Raw genomic sequence first — 19,561 nt, 5'->3', positions numbered from 1 at the left:
CAGTCATGGCCAAAATGCCATAGGCACAGCCACAGCACAGCCGGGCCACACAACCACCAAGGCCATGTGCACAGACACAGACAAGGGCACTGGCACTTGCACGGACTAGAACACAGCTACGGTACGGACACTAACACAGACATGGGCACGGACCGGGGCACGGCACGGTCAAGGATAAGGACTCGGACTCGGACACGGACACGGACACGGACACGGACACGGACACGGACACGGACACGGACACGGACGCGGACACGGACGCAGAGGCGGACACGGCAGCGCCGCCCGCCCGCCGCCAGGGGGCAGTGCCGCCGCGGGCCGGCCGCGCGCTGCCCTCACGGCGCCTCGTCAGGCAGCGCGGGGCGGGGCGGGGATGATGGCGGCCCCGCGGCTGGGGCACCCGCCGGCCGGGGGGAAACCGCTTTCATCTTGCTGCACTGCTCCATTGCGGTTTTCTCCACTAAGACGAGCAGCAAAGAGTGAGTGGGGTTGAGGTCCAAGAGAGAAGATCAGATCACTTGAAAAGGAGGGGCGAGAGAGAGGGCAAATAAACAACTTCACAGCTTTTCCTGATTTTTCAAGTAGAAAGGGGAGTATCTGTAAGATAGGCGAGGCTCTGGCGCACCAGCACAGGCGGTAGCAGGTTTCAGGACTAGAACAGCCATCAGTAAATTCCAGCACAGCGAGCTCTGTTTTCCTTTGATTAAGACATCCAGTGCAAAGGGCCAACCACCAGTCAATTTTAGGGAAAAAAAAAAAAACAAAAAAACCACAGAAACAAAAAAAGAATTGAAGCAATCAATTTCTTTTGATGATAAGGGTGAGATGGCACAAATGTCGTCCAGGCTGCTGAGCATCTCAGTATTGCCCGTGTTATGCTCACAGGTCAAACGCAGTGTGAAGTCAGTGAGAATATCCAACTGCCAGGGCATCTGGGCTGTGTCAGAGAGACTTGCTGCTCTCTGCTTTCTTAGAGCTAAAAGAAAATTCAGTAAGTTGTGAAGCTGAATGCTTCATCCTCCTCCCTCACAAGCTTGAGGAGGTGACAGCTGTTTCCTCCGGGCCTGTTATTTTAGACACCTCCATGATTTATATATCTCTGCAAGCCTGGTGGGTGGAATTGCATGTCACAGACGAGCTGAAAATAACTTGTATATGCTCGTATACAGACTCTGATAGCTATTGGCCCATGTAGAAAAACTCCAAACTGAATCACATGATCTGTGGCTGGCAGATGCATTAAGATGTACTGATGGAGCAATGGTGGGTTAAAGTGAAGTTGAAATCTTCAGTGAAGAGCACTGGCAAGGACTCTGCAGTAATATCGTGCACAGCAGAACCACCATGGCTTAGCCCTCGTGATTGTTTTGCTAAGATAGGCAGTCACATGTAGAGGAAAAATTTCATATTTAGAACAATGTGCAATTCGCTGTGGGATCATACAACTGGACAGACTGCCTTTGGCCTCTGCATGAGAGGTTCAGAAGATACCTGGAAAGGTGGTTGCAGAACTCCATTTGGATGTGTGGGTCCTTCTCACTAGAAGCAGTACTTGTGGAAATTCTGCTGTGGGACTTTGGAGTGTCAAGCTGTTAACACCTGGTCAAGTATTTTGAGATAGCCTGGTGGAAGAGGCAGACAAATAAACATGCTACATCCATGCATGCCCGGCATTCCAAAAATCTGTTAGGTGGCACTGTGTATGGCACACAGGCATGTGCTGGGCTGAAAGCCCAGTGTCAAGGCTAAGATGTAAGAGAATGTTCTCAGGTGAACTTCTCAAAAGTGGAGGTTTCTGCTTCCCTCCGTGTGTAGAGCCCAGGGAGTTTCACCCAGCTGCTTATTAACTTTTCCCCTGAGTGCTGCCTGGCTTCCTTTAGGTACAGCTCAGAACCAGCGTTCTCTGGGAGACGATAATATTTTCCAAGGCTGGGCCATTCATCCATGCCAGCCTCTAGAGAATATGGAGAAGCTGTGCAGAAAAGGGCCTGGGCACACTGTCCACACCCTGTAACCCGCAGTAGACATTCACATCCTGCCAAGGTAAACTGTGTGAGCCTGATTCACAGCCAGGTCTGCAGCAAAAGCAGTGAGTGAAGAGTGGCAGAACTTTAACTCCTTGGGAGGGGCTGGAGGCAGAACTCACAGCAGACAACCCAAATTATTGGCGGGACCATGTATCTCACAGGGTTTCCTGCCAGAGTTTCTGCTGTACCACATGTCATCTCTGCACTTAAAGCCTAATTTGTTTTGGGAGTTTTGTTGTTGGGTTTGGTTTTTTTTTCCCCTCAAACATTACCTTCAGGCATTTGTTTCCACTTACCTGAGTGCTTCCCAAACATGGGCTTAAACTTAGTCTTGTCTAGTCCCCTTTGATCACCAATATGTGATGACTTAGATCTGGAGCCTAACCCAGTGCTTTCACTTAGAAATTGTTCAACCTACTTATTTAATTCCTCAGAGATTATCTGGATTCAGCATGTGTTCCTTTCCCTTTTGTCAAGGCCTCATGACTTCCACTTTTCCCTTGCGTCTTCCAACTTCCCTGTCCCCATGATTGTTTGCTATTCCTTTTCCTTCTTTTGAGTCTCTCTGCCACAAAGTGTCCCACAAAGTGATACTTTCAGATATATGATGGAGGTGACAGGGATGTTAATTCTGCTCTCAGAGGTACCTTTAGAAAAAACGTATTCTTTAAACACCCACAAGACAAAAGGGATTAATTTTTAAGCTGACTGAGCAAATAATTTTTCCACAGTCAAAATGTCTGTGATGATAATGCTGCTGTGCCCTGAGGGAATTAAATCAAATATCACTTTCCTGCTCACAAATACCTCAGTCCAGCGATGTCCCATGTTGTATCCCAGTCTGAGACTCACGGTCCCACTCTTGCAGGAGGAAAATGCTTGTATCTTTGGAAAATTTGGGTGAAATTTTAAGTGACACAGCAGGAGTAGAACCCAAGGTCTTCTGCTGGTTTACTCTTACCCAACACAATTTAGACCCCTCTGTCCAAACCTTTGGATGATGTCAGTGGGATAAATGGTACAAAATTGCCATTTTGTCTGGGAAGATGTTAGACCTGTTTGCTCTTGCAATGTCTTGATGTGTGTGTGGCTGTATGGACGTGTGGCAACAGCTCCTCTAATCTTCACCCTATGACTGTAGTGGAAAAAAAAACACAGAAATGTAATGTAATTGTTTTTTAAAAACTATATTGTGTTTTTGTTGGTTTTTGGTTTTTATAAACACCTCCCAGTTCTCCTATACTAGTTGCAGTCCAGGAAACTTTGTGTTTATTAAGCACTGTGTAAATTTGCAGCTCTCTATAAATGTAAAATCAATAGCAGTGATAACAGCAGCAAAGTGCTCAGTCCAGCCCTGGTAATAACCCAAGAGTGCTAATTTCTTTGTAAGGTCACTTGCTTCACACAGGCACCTCCTCTCCATGTGAAAACAGAGGGTACAGCACAGAAAATATTCGTGTTCCCTGACAAGACAGGAGACACTGAAAACATGTACTTTCCAGCAGATGACAATGGTGGACAACAACCTGAAGGACTCTTACAATCTATTGTAGAGACCTTCATCTCTCCACTGAGTGCTGCAAATATGTTCTCTTTTAGGAAATCAAAATCTTAGCAAACACCTGGTATCCTTTTTAATCTCTTCTCATAAGCAGATGAGAAAGGGGAATCTCCAGTAACCTAATGGAGTGAGCAAAATTTTATTTCTGGAGGATGAGCAGAGTGACAAGACAAAGGCTTGTGTGGCTGACCCCTGTGAACTGTGGTCTCCATCATGGTGATGCCACCACCTTATGGGCAGTTCCTGGGGTTCACTGAGTGTGTGTAGGGACCACACTCCCACCTCTTCCAAGGTGTCCCAGTGCTCTAATGGTAGCTCTGCCTGTTCAGGTTACCTCACTTCTGTCCAAACAGACAGGTGGAAAAGCTTTGGGCTTTTCACAGCTGGAACTGTACCACCAGTGGCAATAGTTAAGTATTTACTATGGAAAAATTGTATATTGTATACTGCCAATGTCTGGTTGTCCCCTCTACCTTCTACTGTGGTGATTCTCTCAATGGTGGAACTGCTTCAGACAGCACTGGTTGGCTCCATGCAGTCTGCTCTGCTTCCCTTTCAGGTCCCCTTTAAACCTGGTTTAGGGTTCCCAGGTGGCTTACAGCCATTCATCTGGCCTCTGTCATGACCTCCCCAGGGAGAACCTCTACAGGTTCTCCTTGTAGACCTGAGAACTCTCCTCCCTGCCTAGCACTGTCAGTGAAGCTGGTGTTATTTTGTTCTGTGGTGAGTCCAGTCACCTTTGGGCTTTTTCTTTGCCATACTGCTGCAGTAAATCCAATCCATCTGCACATCAGTACCCTTCTGTTTTCTTCTTCTTCCCTGACCTCTGCCTGCTAACACATCCCTAGGTCCAGTGACCTTAGGTACAGGAAGAATCCTCCTTAAACCCGTGTTCTAAAGGTGGCAACTCCTGTTATTAAAAAATAATCATACAGCAGAGGGCTGGCACGGACTCCGGGAGATCTCTGAAGCTCTCCAAGGTGGAGTCACCCAGGAGTAGAGCGTGACGTGGGCATTAAATGCTTCCAACAACTGGGATGCCGCAGCCTCCCCAGCAGCCCCCTGCAGCCCAGGAGACCGTCCTGGAGAAAAAGCATTTTCTCGAGCATAGCACAAATCCTTCTTCCTGCAAATAAGGTTGATGATTATTTGTCCTTCTTCTGGTGAATCTGGAGTAGAACTGATCGCTGTCTGCTTTATAGAACCTTTTATATAATAACAAAGCAGCTTTTAGAGTAACTGAGAAAGAGGCGTTTGCTCACTTGCAAAGTCAGGAAATTCCCTGCCAATGGACATTCTTTGTCGGGGATCCTTTGCCAGCATAGGCTGAGCACTAAGCCCCACAATCTGCATTTTCCTTTTGAATGACTCCCACAAAATAAACCAAATATCACATCCAAGGAGATTTATTACATCCCTTCCGAGGGCGAAGCATTCCTCAGCTACATTCCACTTCTGTCTTTTGTGCTTAGGAAAGGGGAAAAAAATCGCTGTGATGCCTCTGGATCCCACCCCTCCAGGGCTTCTGTCGTTAATAAAGTCGAGCAGCTGGAGCCAGATTTGTCAGACTAGTCCTGAATGGCTGGCTCACTCCTGCTGCAAGAGCAGCACCATCAGAGCAGTGCTAGGATTCCTGCTTCTGCTGGAAGACTAATAAATCGTGGCACCACGTTTCCTCAGTAAAACCACCTTTTGTTGTTCCCAGTGACACCCTATCCCCGTGCAGCAGCTTGCCAGAGTGGATCTTCTCGCTTCCTAGCTGCTTTGCCTTCTCCTGCCTCTGCATGATGCAAGAGTTTGCAATGCTTTTTGGGAGCTCAGATGTGCTCTCAGAGACTCTGCTTGAAGCAATTGCTCTCTCCAGGCTTTGCAGTGAAGCTTTTATCCAGATGTGTAAATGAGGATGTGTATAGAAGGGAGGGCAAGGTAGTGAAACCTCTGTTGTGTTATCTGAGCTTAATTAAGTTTCTCCCCTAGGCAGTTGCTAATTGATTGACCCCAGGACTGTAAAAGGGAGCAAATTTACCGGAGCTCATTAAAAGAGTAGAATTTGAAATTTGAATTTTTTTATTTTATAGATGAATACCTTTGACTGACGTCTTGCTGACTGATATTCATGAAACAAACTGTTCAGCAAATGTAGGTAGGTGGATTTGTCTTTTTAAACCCAAATGAGAGAAGTGGTGAATACACAGATGCCTGTTAATCCTCACTGTGTCCCTTGCCAGCATTTATAGGTATCACTTAACTGGAGCTCTGATACTGCTTTCTGCCCCAGCCAAGGCTATGCTAACCAGCTTGTTGTCCATTCCAGCAAAGTATCAAGTACATTTCAATTTCACAAGCTTCAAAAGCTTTTCACAAAATTGACAAAAACCCCCTCCCCAAACCAAAAATCTGTTCACCCGCCATAAAATGCAGTCACTGCAGGTGTCAGTGAAGCCAGCTGTGCAACAGGACAGGCCAACACCCAGGTGCAATGGTGTAGTAAGTGGAGAAGGGGAAAAGATGCTGTGTCCAAGGGGAGCTGCAGGAAGAACAAAGTGAAGAGGATTGTCTTTTCCCAAACAGCTGGAACATGGACTATACCAAACATTCAAAGATCCATTCCAGTCTGATGGTGTTCACGTCTATCCTACACAATCAAACTCCCATGCGAGTGGGAGTCACCCGAGTGACAGTTGCCCTCTTCTCAAATACATCAGGACACCTCTCCAAGTACTACTCTTGACCTTTTGTTTGACACAAAGGGAGCTCATCCTGTCAGGACTGAGACATAGCCAGTGCACAGAAAAGGCTACAGAAAAAAAGGTATGCAGAACAGTGTGGAATAGATCTGCACGCCTGAAGATGTGAAGGATGAAGGAGACCATTAGGAGCACAATGGAAGAGCAGCCACTGCCCAGGTGACAGGCAACTGTTAGAAGACCGACTTTCACAACCAGCTCAGCAAAAGCTCCTTTTATCACTTGGAGCCAATTCACTGCTGCTCCCTTCAGCCTTAAAACCATTTCAGATGGGTTTTAAAGCTATTTATAGTGTGGAGGGGAGAGTCCTATTGTGTAGCAAACTCAAAAAGTAGTGTGCACACCCTGCATGTGAGAAGTTGCAGCATATTTGAAGTTTCTCCTGTCAGCCTGTGAGTTACTTCCCTTTTTTTTCCTTCCAAGGACCGACTGGTGTCCTGTTCCCTCCAGCTCGTCATCCTCAAAGAAGATGCTCATCTCTTTTGAAGAGATTTCATGCATTGTATGAAGGCTTTCAAAAATGTGATGGAACTATGAACTGAACAGCAACATGGACAAATGACACGTGTCCTACATGGTTTTCACTGTGAACACATTGTTACAGTTATGATTGCCTACCCATGTCCTAGGCTTGTTTGCCTCTAGGCCCTTCAGAGCCCTTCTGAGTTGCTTTTCTGTCTCTTCTGTTTGTAAAATGTTTAACATATGTGAGCACTTAGAGGAAAGTTCCAAGTTTCGTGCCGTATTTGAAAGCTGTTGACTTGTTTGGTCTCTGGTTTAGGTAGTGGTTCCCAAGAATAAGTCCTGCATTGTGAGGAAGAGGGACTGTTACTGTCTCTGTAGTGAAATTACATTTGTTGACAGGAAGAACTGACCTTCCAGGAGAAGATGTTACTGAGGAAAGAGAGGGAGCCAAGTGTCTTCTCCTTGGAGCATATGGACTTCCCCCTGCTGAGCACACTTGTCTCCCCTACTGATTGCTCTGTCTGCTTCTTTCTCTTTCTTCTTTTCCTCTCTCTCCAACCACACCCACTATTTAACCATTTAGATATAAAAATAAAAAATAAGAAAACCACCCAACCCACTAGACAGAGGGTTTGCTAAAGAAGGGTAATTTTAAAAGCAAGTCTTTGAGGTCAGTGTGTAATTGTACCATTGGGACTATGTGATCTGAGACAAAAATAATCCACTGGTATCTGGTCAAGGAGAGGATGGCAGCCTGCAGTGAGGGAAGAGTGACTTACATGGGATTGACCAGGCAGCAAAAGGCCAGGCAAAACTACTTGCTGGCACCAGAATTAATATTTGTGTAGAGTACTGCAGAATATTCTGTCTGTGATGGGATCATTACAGCTGTTGCTCAGGTCATGGCCTCCCTTGGTCTGTTCCAGGAGGCACTGGGAATTTAAATGGTCTTCTACAGAAATAAAGATATGGTGTGAAGTATATTTATGTATTAACTTGCTCATGAGGAACATTTCAGGTTTGATGTGGAGTTTAGGGTGCTGAGGTTTTTTTTACGGTTTCCATTTTCAAACCCCTGTTTCAGGTACTTTATGAAAACCTGAATTCTGCAAAGGATTCATAGGACTGTAAGCCATGCCCTTAGAATAAAGAAGGATGTTTTCACCCCTATAAATATCAGTTCCTTTCTTTGCAGTTCCTTCTCAGTTGTGACAGCAGTAAGTTATGTGGGCCATTCATATCATGTACTTTACCAGTATTTCCTTTAGTGCATTTTAAAGGAAGTGAGCCTGCTAAGTACCCAAATATCTCTGCTGTCTGCTAGCCCTGCGAGTACAATACGGGGGGTAGAAGGACCACACCACAGTGCTTTGTTTTGTTTATAGTTCTGGCAGAGACAGTGGCAGCCCCCATCACTTGGAAATAATGATGCTAATTCTCATACTGGGGCAAAACACCAACTGTTTACAGAGAACCATCATTTTCCTGGCTTAAGAGGTGGCTTGGGAGCACCAAGCAGACTTTCATCTCTGTTGTTCCTAAGACTGAGTTACTTTTGCACTATCCCAGATAAAAGCACCATAAAAATCAGTTTTGTTGTGAAAGAAGTTAAATTTGAGAGGAGGGAGTACTCTTGTACATTGGTGCCAGTGGCTGGGGGTGTAGAGCTTTACCTGAATTGATGCTACTTGTGTTTCCAAAGTGCCCAGCCATAAACTCTCCAAGATTTCACTGTAGTTCAATATTTTCCTTTCTCAAACCACTTCCTGTGCATAAAAGGATTTCTTTTTAATCAGAGGCCAGTGCTGGTTGCAGGGGTCTTTACTTTGTGACCTTCAATTCTATTTCTAGGAGGAGACAGTGGGTTTCAGTACCTTCTTTCTGTGGCTGTTTCTGGGCCAACCCTTCCCAGAACAGATGCCACTGATTCAGGAGGTCTTGCTGCCTCCCCTTTATTTAAGTGCTGGTTACACAGCTCCGCCAGGATCCATTGCCGTTGTAAACCACGTTCAAGGAATAAGGAATTTAGGGTTTGTAGTCATTGTAGACCAGCCCTGGAGACCTCATGCAATTGTTTTTCATCCCTCTTACACCCACAGTTCTGCTAGATTTAGAGTTACTAGATTAGAATGTTAGAGATCACAATCCAGACACTTTCCAACTTGAATTTTAGTTGGGAAAGACACACAAAACAAAGAAATTTGTGTTGTAAATTAGATTTCTCAGATTTCAGTGATTTGTCACGGTAATGTGGCTCAATCTATGCAGTCATAGAAAAATTTCACAAGTGCAAACTCTTCCAATGCTATTAACTTCCCCAGTGTGGCAGGGTGCAGTGATTGTAGGAGGTAAGGTTAATTTTAAATAATCTGTGGTAGAAAAAAGACATGGCACCCCACATGGGGAAGCATTAAACCTACAAAATGAGGATTAAGCTAGAAAGCATTAAGCAGCCCTAGAGATCTATTTGGGAAGACTGGATTCATGGCTCAATTGTTTTGTGCCCCTTTGTGCCCCTGTACAAGTCCAATGGGGTACGTACTGCCTCTTGGTGCAGCTCAGGTCAGTGGGACAGCACTCAAACACTTTCCTGTGTGTGCTGTGCTTGCCCACAAGCCAAACCAAAAAGTGTAATTCAGAACTCACTCAATGGGGGTGATCTAAATATAATAGGTATAAAACCAGTAAATGATGGTTTCCTAGGTTTGCCCGCCTATGTCGGAGCCAGCAGGGTGCATTTTCAGCCAGTTCCCTGCAACAGTCAGAAGTCACCTAGGAGCAGAGAAGGTGAGAAGTTCCCATGTTTCCAGGACTTCAGGTGCCCAGGCTTTGAGAAAACGGCTAAATGTTCTAATACTTGGAGAAAGGAAGATCTGGCAACACTGTTAGCCCTGTTTGCCACACAAACCAGAATGTCTCATTTCTCTTTTCCTAGTACAACTTTTCCTAGAAAAACTGGCTGCTCATGGCTTAGATGGGTGGTCTCTTCAATGGGTAAAAAATTGGCTGCATGGCTGTAAGAGCTTGACAGAGAGATGGAGACTTCAGACGGCTCTTAAAAATGTCGTTTATTGCATAGACGAGGTTACAGCAGTTGTGGGTTGTGGGTGAGCCTAGAGCTACTGGCCATAGGCAAGCCGTGTGTCCTGAAGTCCTATCCTAATTCTGGTTACAATACATTATATACTTTTTATTACAGAGCATTTTAATACATGGCTACTCATCAGCATCATACACAATACCATTTATATTTACATACAACCTATCCAAACCGCTAAAATTATCATATTATGTGTAGTGACTAGCCAATTATCGGAGTTAATAGTTACAAGTTAAATTTTGGGACTTGTGCTGTGGAAATTTTTGAGATTTTTTTCTCTACTTGCAACATTGGCTTTCTTGTTTGCCTGTGAAAATCCTTTTGTTTGGTAAAAACATCTTTTGTTTGAGGTGGGTTTATCCTTTGCTCTAAGCCATAAAAGTTCTTTCCAACTCAGCTTGCTCTTTGCCTTCTAGTTACCCAGTAAGACTGGCTCAGCAATTCTTCTATATCAAAACTTGCTAGCCTTTCTATTCCTTCTTCATATTCTACATTCGAAGATCTTTCTGTTACACATACATATCTGTAGGATCTTCCTGTCAAATCCTTATCCTTCCCAACACATGGCCAGGCCTAGAGAGTTGTGGTGAATGGAGCTAAATCCATTTGGCAGCTGGTTGCTAGGGGTACTCCCCAGGGCTCCGTTTTGGGGCTGGTCCTGTTTAACATATTTATTGATGGCTTGGACATTGGGATTGATGGTACCCTCAGTAAATTTGCAGACAACACTAAGTTGTGTGGGAGTGTTGATCTGCTTGAGGGTAGGAAGGCTCAGCAGAGGGCTCTGGACAGACTCAACCAGTGCACTGAGGACAACTGCATGAGGTTGAATAAGGCAAAATGCTGGGTCCTGCACAACCCCGACAACCCTAAGCAGCACTATAGGCTTGGAGAGAGTGGCTGGAAAACTGCCCAGCAACTGCCCAGCAGAAAAGGACCTGAGAGTGCTGATCAGCAGTGGCTGAACATAATCCACTGTGTATCCAAGTGGCCAGGAAGGCCAGTGGCATCCTGGCCTGTATCAAGAATAGTGTAGCCAGCAGGACCAGGGCAGTGATCTTCCCTCTGTACTCAGTACTGGTGAGGCCACATCTTGAGTGTTGCACTCAGTTTTGAGCCTCTCACTTTAAAAAGGACATTGAGGTGCTGTCCAGGTAGAGGGAGACTGATCTTTTCTACCATGCCTACAGTGAAAGAACCAGAGGAAATGGCCTTACATTGAGACAGGGGAGATTCAGATTAAGTATTAGAAAAAAAATTTTCACTGTTAGGGTGGTCAGACATTGGAATAGATTGCCCAGGGAGGTAGTAAAATCGCCATCCCTGAAGGTGTTTAAGAGGCATCTGGATCTGTGCTGGGTGACATGGTTTAGTGGTTTAAGGGTTACCATGGTACTGCTGTGTGGATGTTTGGATGTTTTGTGATCTTAAAGGTCTCTTCCAACTTTGCTGATTGTATAATCAGTGGATGTTTGAGATGCATGGGTGCAGAGCCATGAGCAGGGCGTTCTTGAGCACTTCAAAGAGCCTCTTTCTCAGTGATGCTGCCTTTGGCCATGTTTCATGCCTCATGTTTTAGGCTGCTACTATACGCAAGTTCTTGATGAATCAAAAGCTGTACAGGAAATGGCAGCACCAAAGGGACCTGCTCAGTATGCCAGGGAGATGCAGATACTCTGAGACAGAGGACCCAGGGACTCTATTGCCTTGCCTTGCCTTGCCTTGCCTTGCCTTGCCTTGCCTTGCCTTGCCTTGCCTTGCCTTGCCTTGCCTTGCCTTGCCATGGCTAACCTATCTCTCCCGCAGTCAGCTGCAGAAACCACATCTCTCCCCACTTCTGTTTCCTTGCTGGGCATCTCTTTAGCAGTCATGAGAGATTTGCTCAGTGGGGCTTACAGAAGGCAGCTGATAATTTTTATTTCTTTATTTCAGATTTCAATCCATGCATGAAGAGCATGCCACACTTGGCAGCAGCTGTATGAGACTTGCTGATCTAGGTAGTCCCTCCCCTTCTTTTTGCAGGTCATGAAAGTCATGCTAGGGGCAACTTCATTCACCAGGGCTTCCCCCAAAGTAGTTCTTGCTCAGCAAGAGGGCAATTGACTGGCCCAGGTGAGCTCTCCTGAGGATGGGAGAGCAGCAAGGCCAGTTCTCAAGTACAACTGCATGCCCAAGTGATGTGGACAGTGACAGCCTCACCCGATTTTCGTGCATCCCACTCCAGCCCTGTGCACTGCTTGGGCAAGGAGAGGAAGGCAGGAGAGTTCGCTGCTGAGAGTGACATGTCTGTGTGTGCCTGACAGCATCTGTTGCCATGGCAATGAGTATTTGAGCCTGAGCCAAGTTGCATCTTCCCTGAAGTTGTGAATTGAGCTTAGCTTTATTTACTTAAAACCAACAATAATGAGTGAAAGAAAGACAAGAGACACATTACAAATCCCCTCGCACAGGACATAGCCAAATGAGTCAGAGGCACTGCAGGCTTTAATCAGCCCACCTGACGTCAAACCTCTCCATCAGAGGAAAGTGCCGCCTGGAAATGTCAACATGCCCAAATGGAAAGGCCAGAAGGTAAATCTTTTCCTGTGCTCACTCACTGAGTAGGAAAGAACAATTAAAATTCAGCCAGTTCCCTAGACACATCTTAATAGCACTCTGATTGAATGTTTTTCTCCTCCTGGTCTTCTCCCATCCCTGCTGTTTGCTGCCTGAGGACAAGACCTATTGGCTTGAAGGATCTTTCTAATGTAGCATCAAACCCCAGATCCTGCAAGAACAAGGTGTTACCACCAGCAACAAAAAAGTGCTCTGTAGGAAAATTTTGTCACTGAAGTGACCTCTCCCATAAACACTGAGTTTACTATGCCATGATAGTGGTTCTCAGTTTCACATATGTGAATGCCCAGGGGTAAAAAGAGCAACGTAGCTTGGACCCATGCCACTTGTCAACAGAAAGTTGGAATGAGGAAAAAAGCAGCAAGAATAAGACCATTTTTTTGCCAGAGGTGTCAGCCATCTAAGGGTAGGTCAACACTAACCCTGACAGATGCCCCACAGCAATAGGAAATGGTCATGGGCTGTAACAGATCACTTACTGAGAAGAAAAACCCTCTTGTATCCTTTGTAACAAAATGCAAACTTTGGGCCCCTGTAATACACACAAGGTGAGAAGGAGCTCCTAGCTTTGAATACAAGAATATCTGAAGTTCTTGAGTGAATATCTTAAGCTAGGTGTTCAAAAGGGAGGGGGGTCAGCCAAGGACACCTACAGCTTTATGTGCTCTTTTGACAAACATCAAGCTAGGAAGCCTAGGAAAACTATCCATTCCCAGCCCACTGGTGTTTGCCAGGGGTGACAAAGGGACACATGCCGACATCAGGGAAAACAAGCACCCGGAGAAGGAGGAAGGAAGGAAGAATGTAAATGCAAACCGCATCACTTAAAAGCAGGGCAGCATTCCAGTTACTCCGAAGTGCTCCCCACACCCAGCACTGTACAGCAGCCAACCTGGTGGGCTTCTGATCTTCCCAAATCACTTAACACTTCTCCTTTTATTTTTGTCCTAAATGTGTTTTGCTTTGGTGGCTGATCCTGGCTACGTGCCTGAGACATTACACTGGGATTGCTTTTCTCTAGATGTCTGTAATGAAGGTTTCTTCCACCGTGTTCTCTTCCCCCTGTAGTGAAAGTCTGTAATTACCACTGAGGGGTGAGGCAGACAGCCCTGAAACAATGTCATTTGAATGGGGGGTGAGACATGCCTGAATTGCTGGGTTGTGCTTGTCTCCTCACAGGATTTCTTGTGGATCTGGACCTTGCTTTTAACCCTTGGCTGTACAGGGAACATCGTCCTCCCACTCCCCTGACCAGCCTGTGTGTGCTCTATCTGCTTGGTTCTGACCAGGGCAGATTCTATTGGATGTGGCCAAGATGCAAGTGTCCAACTTCTCTACCGTGTTTGAGGGGTCAAGTGGCACAGATCTGCATGGATTGCCCTGTAGTCATTCATGTGGGTAACTGGGAGTTTGGAGTTGACTCTATTTGGCACATACAGTGTGTCAAAGCAGAGTTGTTGACATCCCTTGCCCTGACTCATCCAGCCCTGTTCCAGCAGTTCTTCAGCTGGTACCAAAGCCATTTGCTCCCCACTCCTTGATGCAAGGTATCTTCTTGGCGTAAAATTCAGTCAGAGTGTGCAGCTCTTCATCCTTCCTAGGGAAAGAATGGAGTTATAGGAAATGGTTAGGAGAAATGAGGAGATACATCCCCCTAAGAATGACTCTTCAGGTTGTCTCCAGCCCTGTGAAGTCTGCCTGGGTTTCACAAGCAGGTCTTGCAACCATGAAGGCTAAAAGCCTAGTAAATAAAAAGTAGTGCATAGGAAGCAGAGGTGGCTACTCTCTTCTGCTGTCCCGCAGCTTCCCATTCATACAGTGATCTTCAAATGCTAACAAACTGCTGGAAGGAGATGCCCTCATACTGAAGTTACTCTGCACACAGTCAACTCTGCACCCAGAAAGTTGTCTTATTTCCCAGGGAGATTGCCAGCTTATGCTCTTTCTGAGGAATAGAGCAGGAAGGGGAGCTTGTGTGTGACAAGGCAAAGGAACAGTCTTTGCTTACCATGAAGAAACTAAGGAATTGCAAAGAGATTTTTCCTCCTATATCAGTTACTTCCAAAGTAGTGAGTTTTCAGTTCTCATACTTTGTTACAGTACCCATTTACTGTTAGGGGGCTGTGCTTTCTGACATACTGGCAGAAAGACATATAGCCACAGGCAGCTCGGCCACATACTCAGGAAGCTAAAGGGGTTCTGTGAAGGCATGCTCCTACGGTCTGGTGTCTTGTAATCAAGGCTTTCCTTTCCCTAGGTCTTTCCTCCTTCCTTGTCTGTCACTTGCTCCTTTTTTGCAAGGCTGATCTAAATCTATCCAAGGGCCCCAAGTTTACCCCAAAAAGAATAATAATTGCAGTGCTGAGCTCTGTGGCTTCCCTTTCATTCCCCACATAGCATTAGGGTGCTCACTGAAACCACAGCATTCATGGATCGTTGCCATATGCAAACATGCAATTAATATGCTCTTCACTTTCCCCTCTACTTCCTAAGCAAGATAGGGGGGGAAAAGCAAAATTTGGGGTGCACATTTCCTTATGATACAAACGTGTGTATCTGCACTTCTCTGCAGTGCTCCAGCATGGCTCATACCTACCTGGATTTGGTGGTCATTAAAGAAGCATGTCTGCTTGCAGGCAGACATTTAATTTGATGTTCTGTGTAGCTGCACACAAAGCAACATGCAGAACACAAGTAATTCCCTCTTTCAGTTGTGGCAGCAGATTTATGAACACTCTGGTTTCACGGATGTTACCTCCTTCTCTGTTTTTAGCGGGGAGCTGCAATGGGTGTGATCTCTGTGCTGGCTCCCCTCTCTGTTCCACTGCTGTTTGCTCGTGGTGGGAACAGGTGCTGGGTACCTGGCTGGGAATGTACACAGCAAGAGAAAGGAAATGGAAAGCAGCTGAAGCTGGCTGGAGAGAGAAGCGTGTGTGCAAGAGAGAGAGTTTAAACCAGCCGCTGGAAGGAAATCAAAAGGGAGACAGATTTCCTGGATGAGGCAGGGCTGTGGATCAGAGGACAAAGAAAGGCTCCAGCAATTCCAAGTCCTTCCTCAAAAGTTAACTTTTGCTAGAAATTGTTTTGCTGTATCACTCCCTATCTTGACTTTTTCCTGGGTTTTTAATTGTCCCATAAAAACCTAAATGAAGCAATCTCAGCCAATGGGTTGGATATGTAACTACTTGTGTCATCACACATGACCTGACTCCTAAGAGCCTATCTGGAGACTGTAGTACCTCTTCTTTGAACTAGGGTGAAAGTGCCATTTCCATCCTCACCTTGTTCCCTGTGGGCCTTCAGGAGCAGAGGGGACCTACAATGCAGCAGTTGCTCTCTCTGTCCATGATGAAAACAGTGAGCAAAACCACACCAAAGCAATATACGGAGAAGTAATCAAATCCAGAGAAAAGACAAAGCAAGATCAAGTCAGGACTGTTGCAAAGAGCTAGCTACTGAAAGGCCAAAGTATGGAGCCTGCATGACTCCGGAAAACTTTCATGGCTAGGAGGACAGCTTGTGGCAGAAACTGTCCATTCCATCCATATGAACAACAATGCTGGAAAAATAAACAGGACAAATGGTATCTTTCACAGACTTGAAGTAAAAGCTTGTCCTTGGTGGCAGTCCTAAAGAGCCAGTCTGACCCCCAAAGCAAAGCAGTTTTTACAGCATGAATCATTCCCATACCAGCTGTCCAGGCTGCAAACACTACCCAGATGACCCCTCCTGTAACAACAGAGCCTGCATGCAGCAGACTAAAAATCACCGACATTTCACTCTACATTCCTCAAGAAACACTCATCCTCAAAGAGTCTGTGAGACCTCCTGGCACAGTCCTAGGAGCTAACAAAAAGCTAACAAAAAAGCTTCAGTCTGGCTTGTAGGAGAATGGCCTGGATTGCTGTCCACGTGTTCAAGCCCAGAGCCTGCTTACCTTGTCTTGTGTGTCCTGCTCACAACAATGCAGGATGAAGGCAAAGCAAAAGCAAAGTGGTACAATGTATGGTGAGAGACTTGCAGTTCTCACTCCATGGACAGTGGGAGCAGGACCAGACAGGATGGAGCACAGGAGAGCAGGATCCCTTTCTTATGAGAAATGGACTGATGATTCACATCTCAGCATGATAAAATTAGCTCGGTTGGTCATACATGTGTATTTGCAGTACCAAATATTATGAGCCAGGAAGACTTACCTGATTGTCAGTTTGACTTGTTCAGCCTGAACATACTTTATTTCTATTTCAATCTCCTGCTGTAATCAGATTGCAAATAAATCTAAGTATAAAATCAGAGAAAACTGGGTTGGAAAGGAATTTGAATGATCATGTAATTCAGCCCCTGCTCCAAGGTTGCTTCCTGCTCTGCTGTATCTATGTCCCAAGAGATGGCTGCAGAGCTCAGTTTTAAAGATGCTCTAGTAAGGGTGATGTACCATTCACATGTTGCAAGCGCTGCAGTCGCCAGGCCTCTGTTTCAGCAGTGCCACTCAGCCTGTTCTTTTTCTGCTTTGCTGCAGGCACCCACGGCCAGCTGCAGCAGCACATCTGAGTTTTTCTGAATTGCAATCGCCTCCCCTCAACCGTCAACAATTTACCTGTCTCCAGGTCTCTTCTGGAGAACAAAACTGCTTGCCTGCAGAAATAACTCTCCTTTTTGGCTCCAGAGGGTCAACAGCAACACTCTTGGACCACCTAGATGACATTTCCATTGCCTTTAGTGAACTGCACTCATGTCTGACATAAGCCAAGTGTCCATTTCAAAGCTCTACACAAATGCTAGGGATGAGGGTTCCCATCAGAGCTCTCCAAGATGCGACAGAGCAGCTTTCCTGTTCAACACCAAAAAGGCATATTTGTTATGATTCTTCCTTGCCTGCAAAGGTGCAGCAGTGATAGGCAGAGAACCTGCATCTGGGCAGTTACACTCAGTACTAAAAGCACTGAATAGAAGCAGGGTTCAGATTAGGCAATTTCTTTTTTTTTTTTCCTGAGATATTTTAATCTCCAGAATGGATTTCACAGCTCTATCTGACTGTGCCAAAGCATTTTCCCTTCAGAGCACACACAAACAAGTGAGGTTTACTTTGCTTGACCTTTTCTGATGACACTGCCACCCATGCTGTGCAAACCGTAGCTGACACCATCTGAGCTTCCTCAGCCTGAGGATAAATACAGTGTGTGTCCTGAGAAGAGGCTTCCTTGTGTTAGCTTGGGCGAGGCACTGAACCAGAAGCTCTTGGTTTCACCAGCGAGTCTTCATAGCTAGGGAAGCGATGTCTGTGTTTAGTTTAGTGGCAGGAGGGGAAGCTGCCCCTGCTGTGGCTCTGTCTGTGCTCTGTGACCCTGGCTGTCACTCCATTGCTATGGCAGGATTCGGTCTGTCTACTCCTTGCACCTGAGAACCTTCCTGACTGGGATGTTAAAGGAAAGGCATCTTCCCCCTTACTTGGAGACAGGTTTACTTCTTGCTGAAGGGTCTGGACATACTCCTTTTTCCCATCTTACAGTGGCAAAAGTTTTTGTGTTTCCCCCTTTAAACCCACTGGCATCTACATTAACAAAGAGGTTACTTTAACATTCAGGAAGTAGGAACAGCATTATTTTCTCAGCACAACTCCATCCTGGCTGAATTTATGTCTCTGACCTTTTACCCAAAGGCTCTTTACACTTGACTGAAACATAAGGTAAAAGTAAATGTAACTGAAAGAGCTCATTGTGTGCATAAGTATAAAGGCTTTTGTGTGCAGGATGTGGCTGTTTGTGCAACTACTAGCCAAGGAGCACCTTGGGTTGTGCTGTTAGTTCTGACAGCCATGGAGAATGCAGAGCAAGAGCCTGGATGGATGAAAACCCCGTGTCCAGTTCAAGCACAGGCTCCAGCCAGCTTCAAATCAGCACTTCTTTGCCAGGACCCTCACCACTGGCAACTTCCGGTCAAGTTTCCCCCAGAAGAGATGTGCTGCGGTCTTTGGGGTTTTTTATCCAGATGCCTGTGACCAAGAAAGCCCCTCCTTGGAGCTGGGACTACAGTCTGTTCTCTGTGGAGCCATGAAAACAGGGACAGATTAATAAAACATCAGGGCTTCTTCAACGGGATTATTATAAGTGGTTTTCCTGAGTGTTGGTTGGAGTAATGATCAGAGAAGACAGGGATCCATAATCCTATTTATCTGAAACCATATAATCTTCCTGAAGCTCTTTAATGGTGCCCAGCTCTTTAATTACAGAGCAGCCACATGTGCTGCTGCAGCCAGGCCTACCTGCAAGCCCGCTGCGGGAAGCGGGGGCAAGGAGACCACCCTGCCGGCTGCCTTTCAGGCTCCGACCCGAGGGATGCCCATCATCCCCGGCGCTGCTCCCCGAGGGATGCAGAGGAGCCACCAAAGCCGGCCGGCCGGCTGCTGACAGGAGAGTTTGTTCAGTTCGTCAAGCTGACACGGCTCTGCCAGGGACCAGCAGCGCCCTCGGGTCCCTGCGCAGCGCCGGGAAGAGCACGGGAGCCCCGGGCGGCCACCGGCCTCGCCCCGCCCGGCGGAGCGGGGGCTGCCCGGGAGGCGGGGGCGCTGCCTCGAGGGGGTGTCTGCGAGGGAAGTCCCGCCCCGGCGGCTCCCGGGGAGCGGCGGGGGCGTGCCGCGGCCGCCCGCCGGCCCCTCGGCAGCGGGGCACTGACAGGCGCCCTGAGCGGCACCGGCGCGGCGCTCGGCTCCCGTGCCCGCCCGGCGGTCGCTGCCGCCCCGCCGCCCATGGGCCGCCGCCGCCGGGGGGCGGGCGGGAGCGTGCGGCCGCACTGAGCCCGGCCGGCCGAGCGCGGGGGCGGCCGAGCCCCGGCGCCGCGGGCACCATGGACAGTATCCTAGAGCCCTTCCCCGCCGAGCGGCTCTTCCCCGCCGCCGGCACCGGCTTCCTCGACTTCGGCGACTTCAGCGAGGCGGACTTCCTCAGCAATGTGGTAAGGGACCGCCGGCAGCACCCCCACTCCGGCGGGCCGGGCCCGGCGGCTGGGACGGGACACGGCAGCGGGCTCTTCTCGGTCCCCGCCCTGC

At 47.0% G+C, this 19,561-nt stretch overlaps 1 protein-coding gene and 1 long non-coding RNA gene across 4 annotated transcripts in view; both read left to right on the top strand.

Annotated features, from left to right (window-relative positions):
- The first annotated feature begins 358 nt into the window (after positions 1–358).
- Positions 359–13,832, top strand: LOC106856496 (uncharacterized). Its single transcript, XR_015804422.1, has 4 exons — positions 359–479; positions 5,667–5,731; positions 5,817–12,471; positions 13,696–13,832. It is a non-coding gene; the product is annotated as an uncharacterized LOC106856496 (long non-coding RNA).
- Positions 13,833–19,340: 5,508 nt separating this feature from the next.
- Positions 19,341–19,561, top strand: part of CREB3L1 (cAMP responsive element binding protein 3 like 1) — a 45,002-nt gene continuing 44,781 nt past the window's right edge. For all 3 annotated transcript variants that reach the window (XM_014881954.2, XM_014881955.2, XM_014881953.2), the window contains exon 1: positions 19,341–19,467. In XM_014881954.2, the coding sequence (XP_014737440.1) occupies positions 19,360–19,467 (108 nt within the window). In that variant the 5' untranslated portion in view covers positions 19,341–19,359. The remainder of the gene's footprint in view (positions 19,468–19,561) is intronic.

The sequence above is a fragment of the Sturnus vulgaris genome, chromosome 6, assembly GCF_052056855.1.
Source record: "Sturnus vulgaris isolate bStuVul1 chromosome 6, bStuVul1.hap1, whole genome shotgun sequence".
Taxonomy (NCBI): domain Eukaryota; kingdom Metazoa; phylum Chordata; class Aves; order Passeriformes; family Sturnidae; genus Sturnus; species Sturnus vulgaris.
Note: the sequence above shows the minus strand (reverse complement) of the source record. Positions and strands in the feature narration are given on the sequence as shown.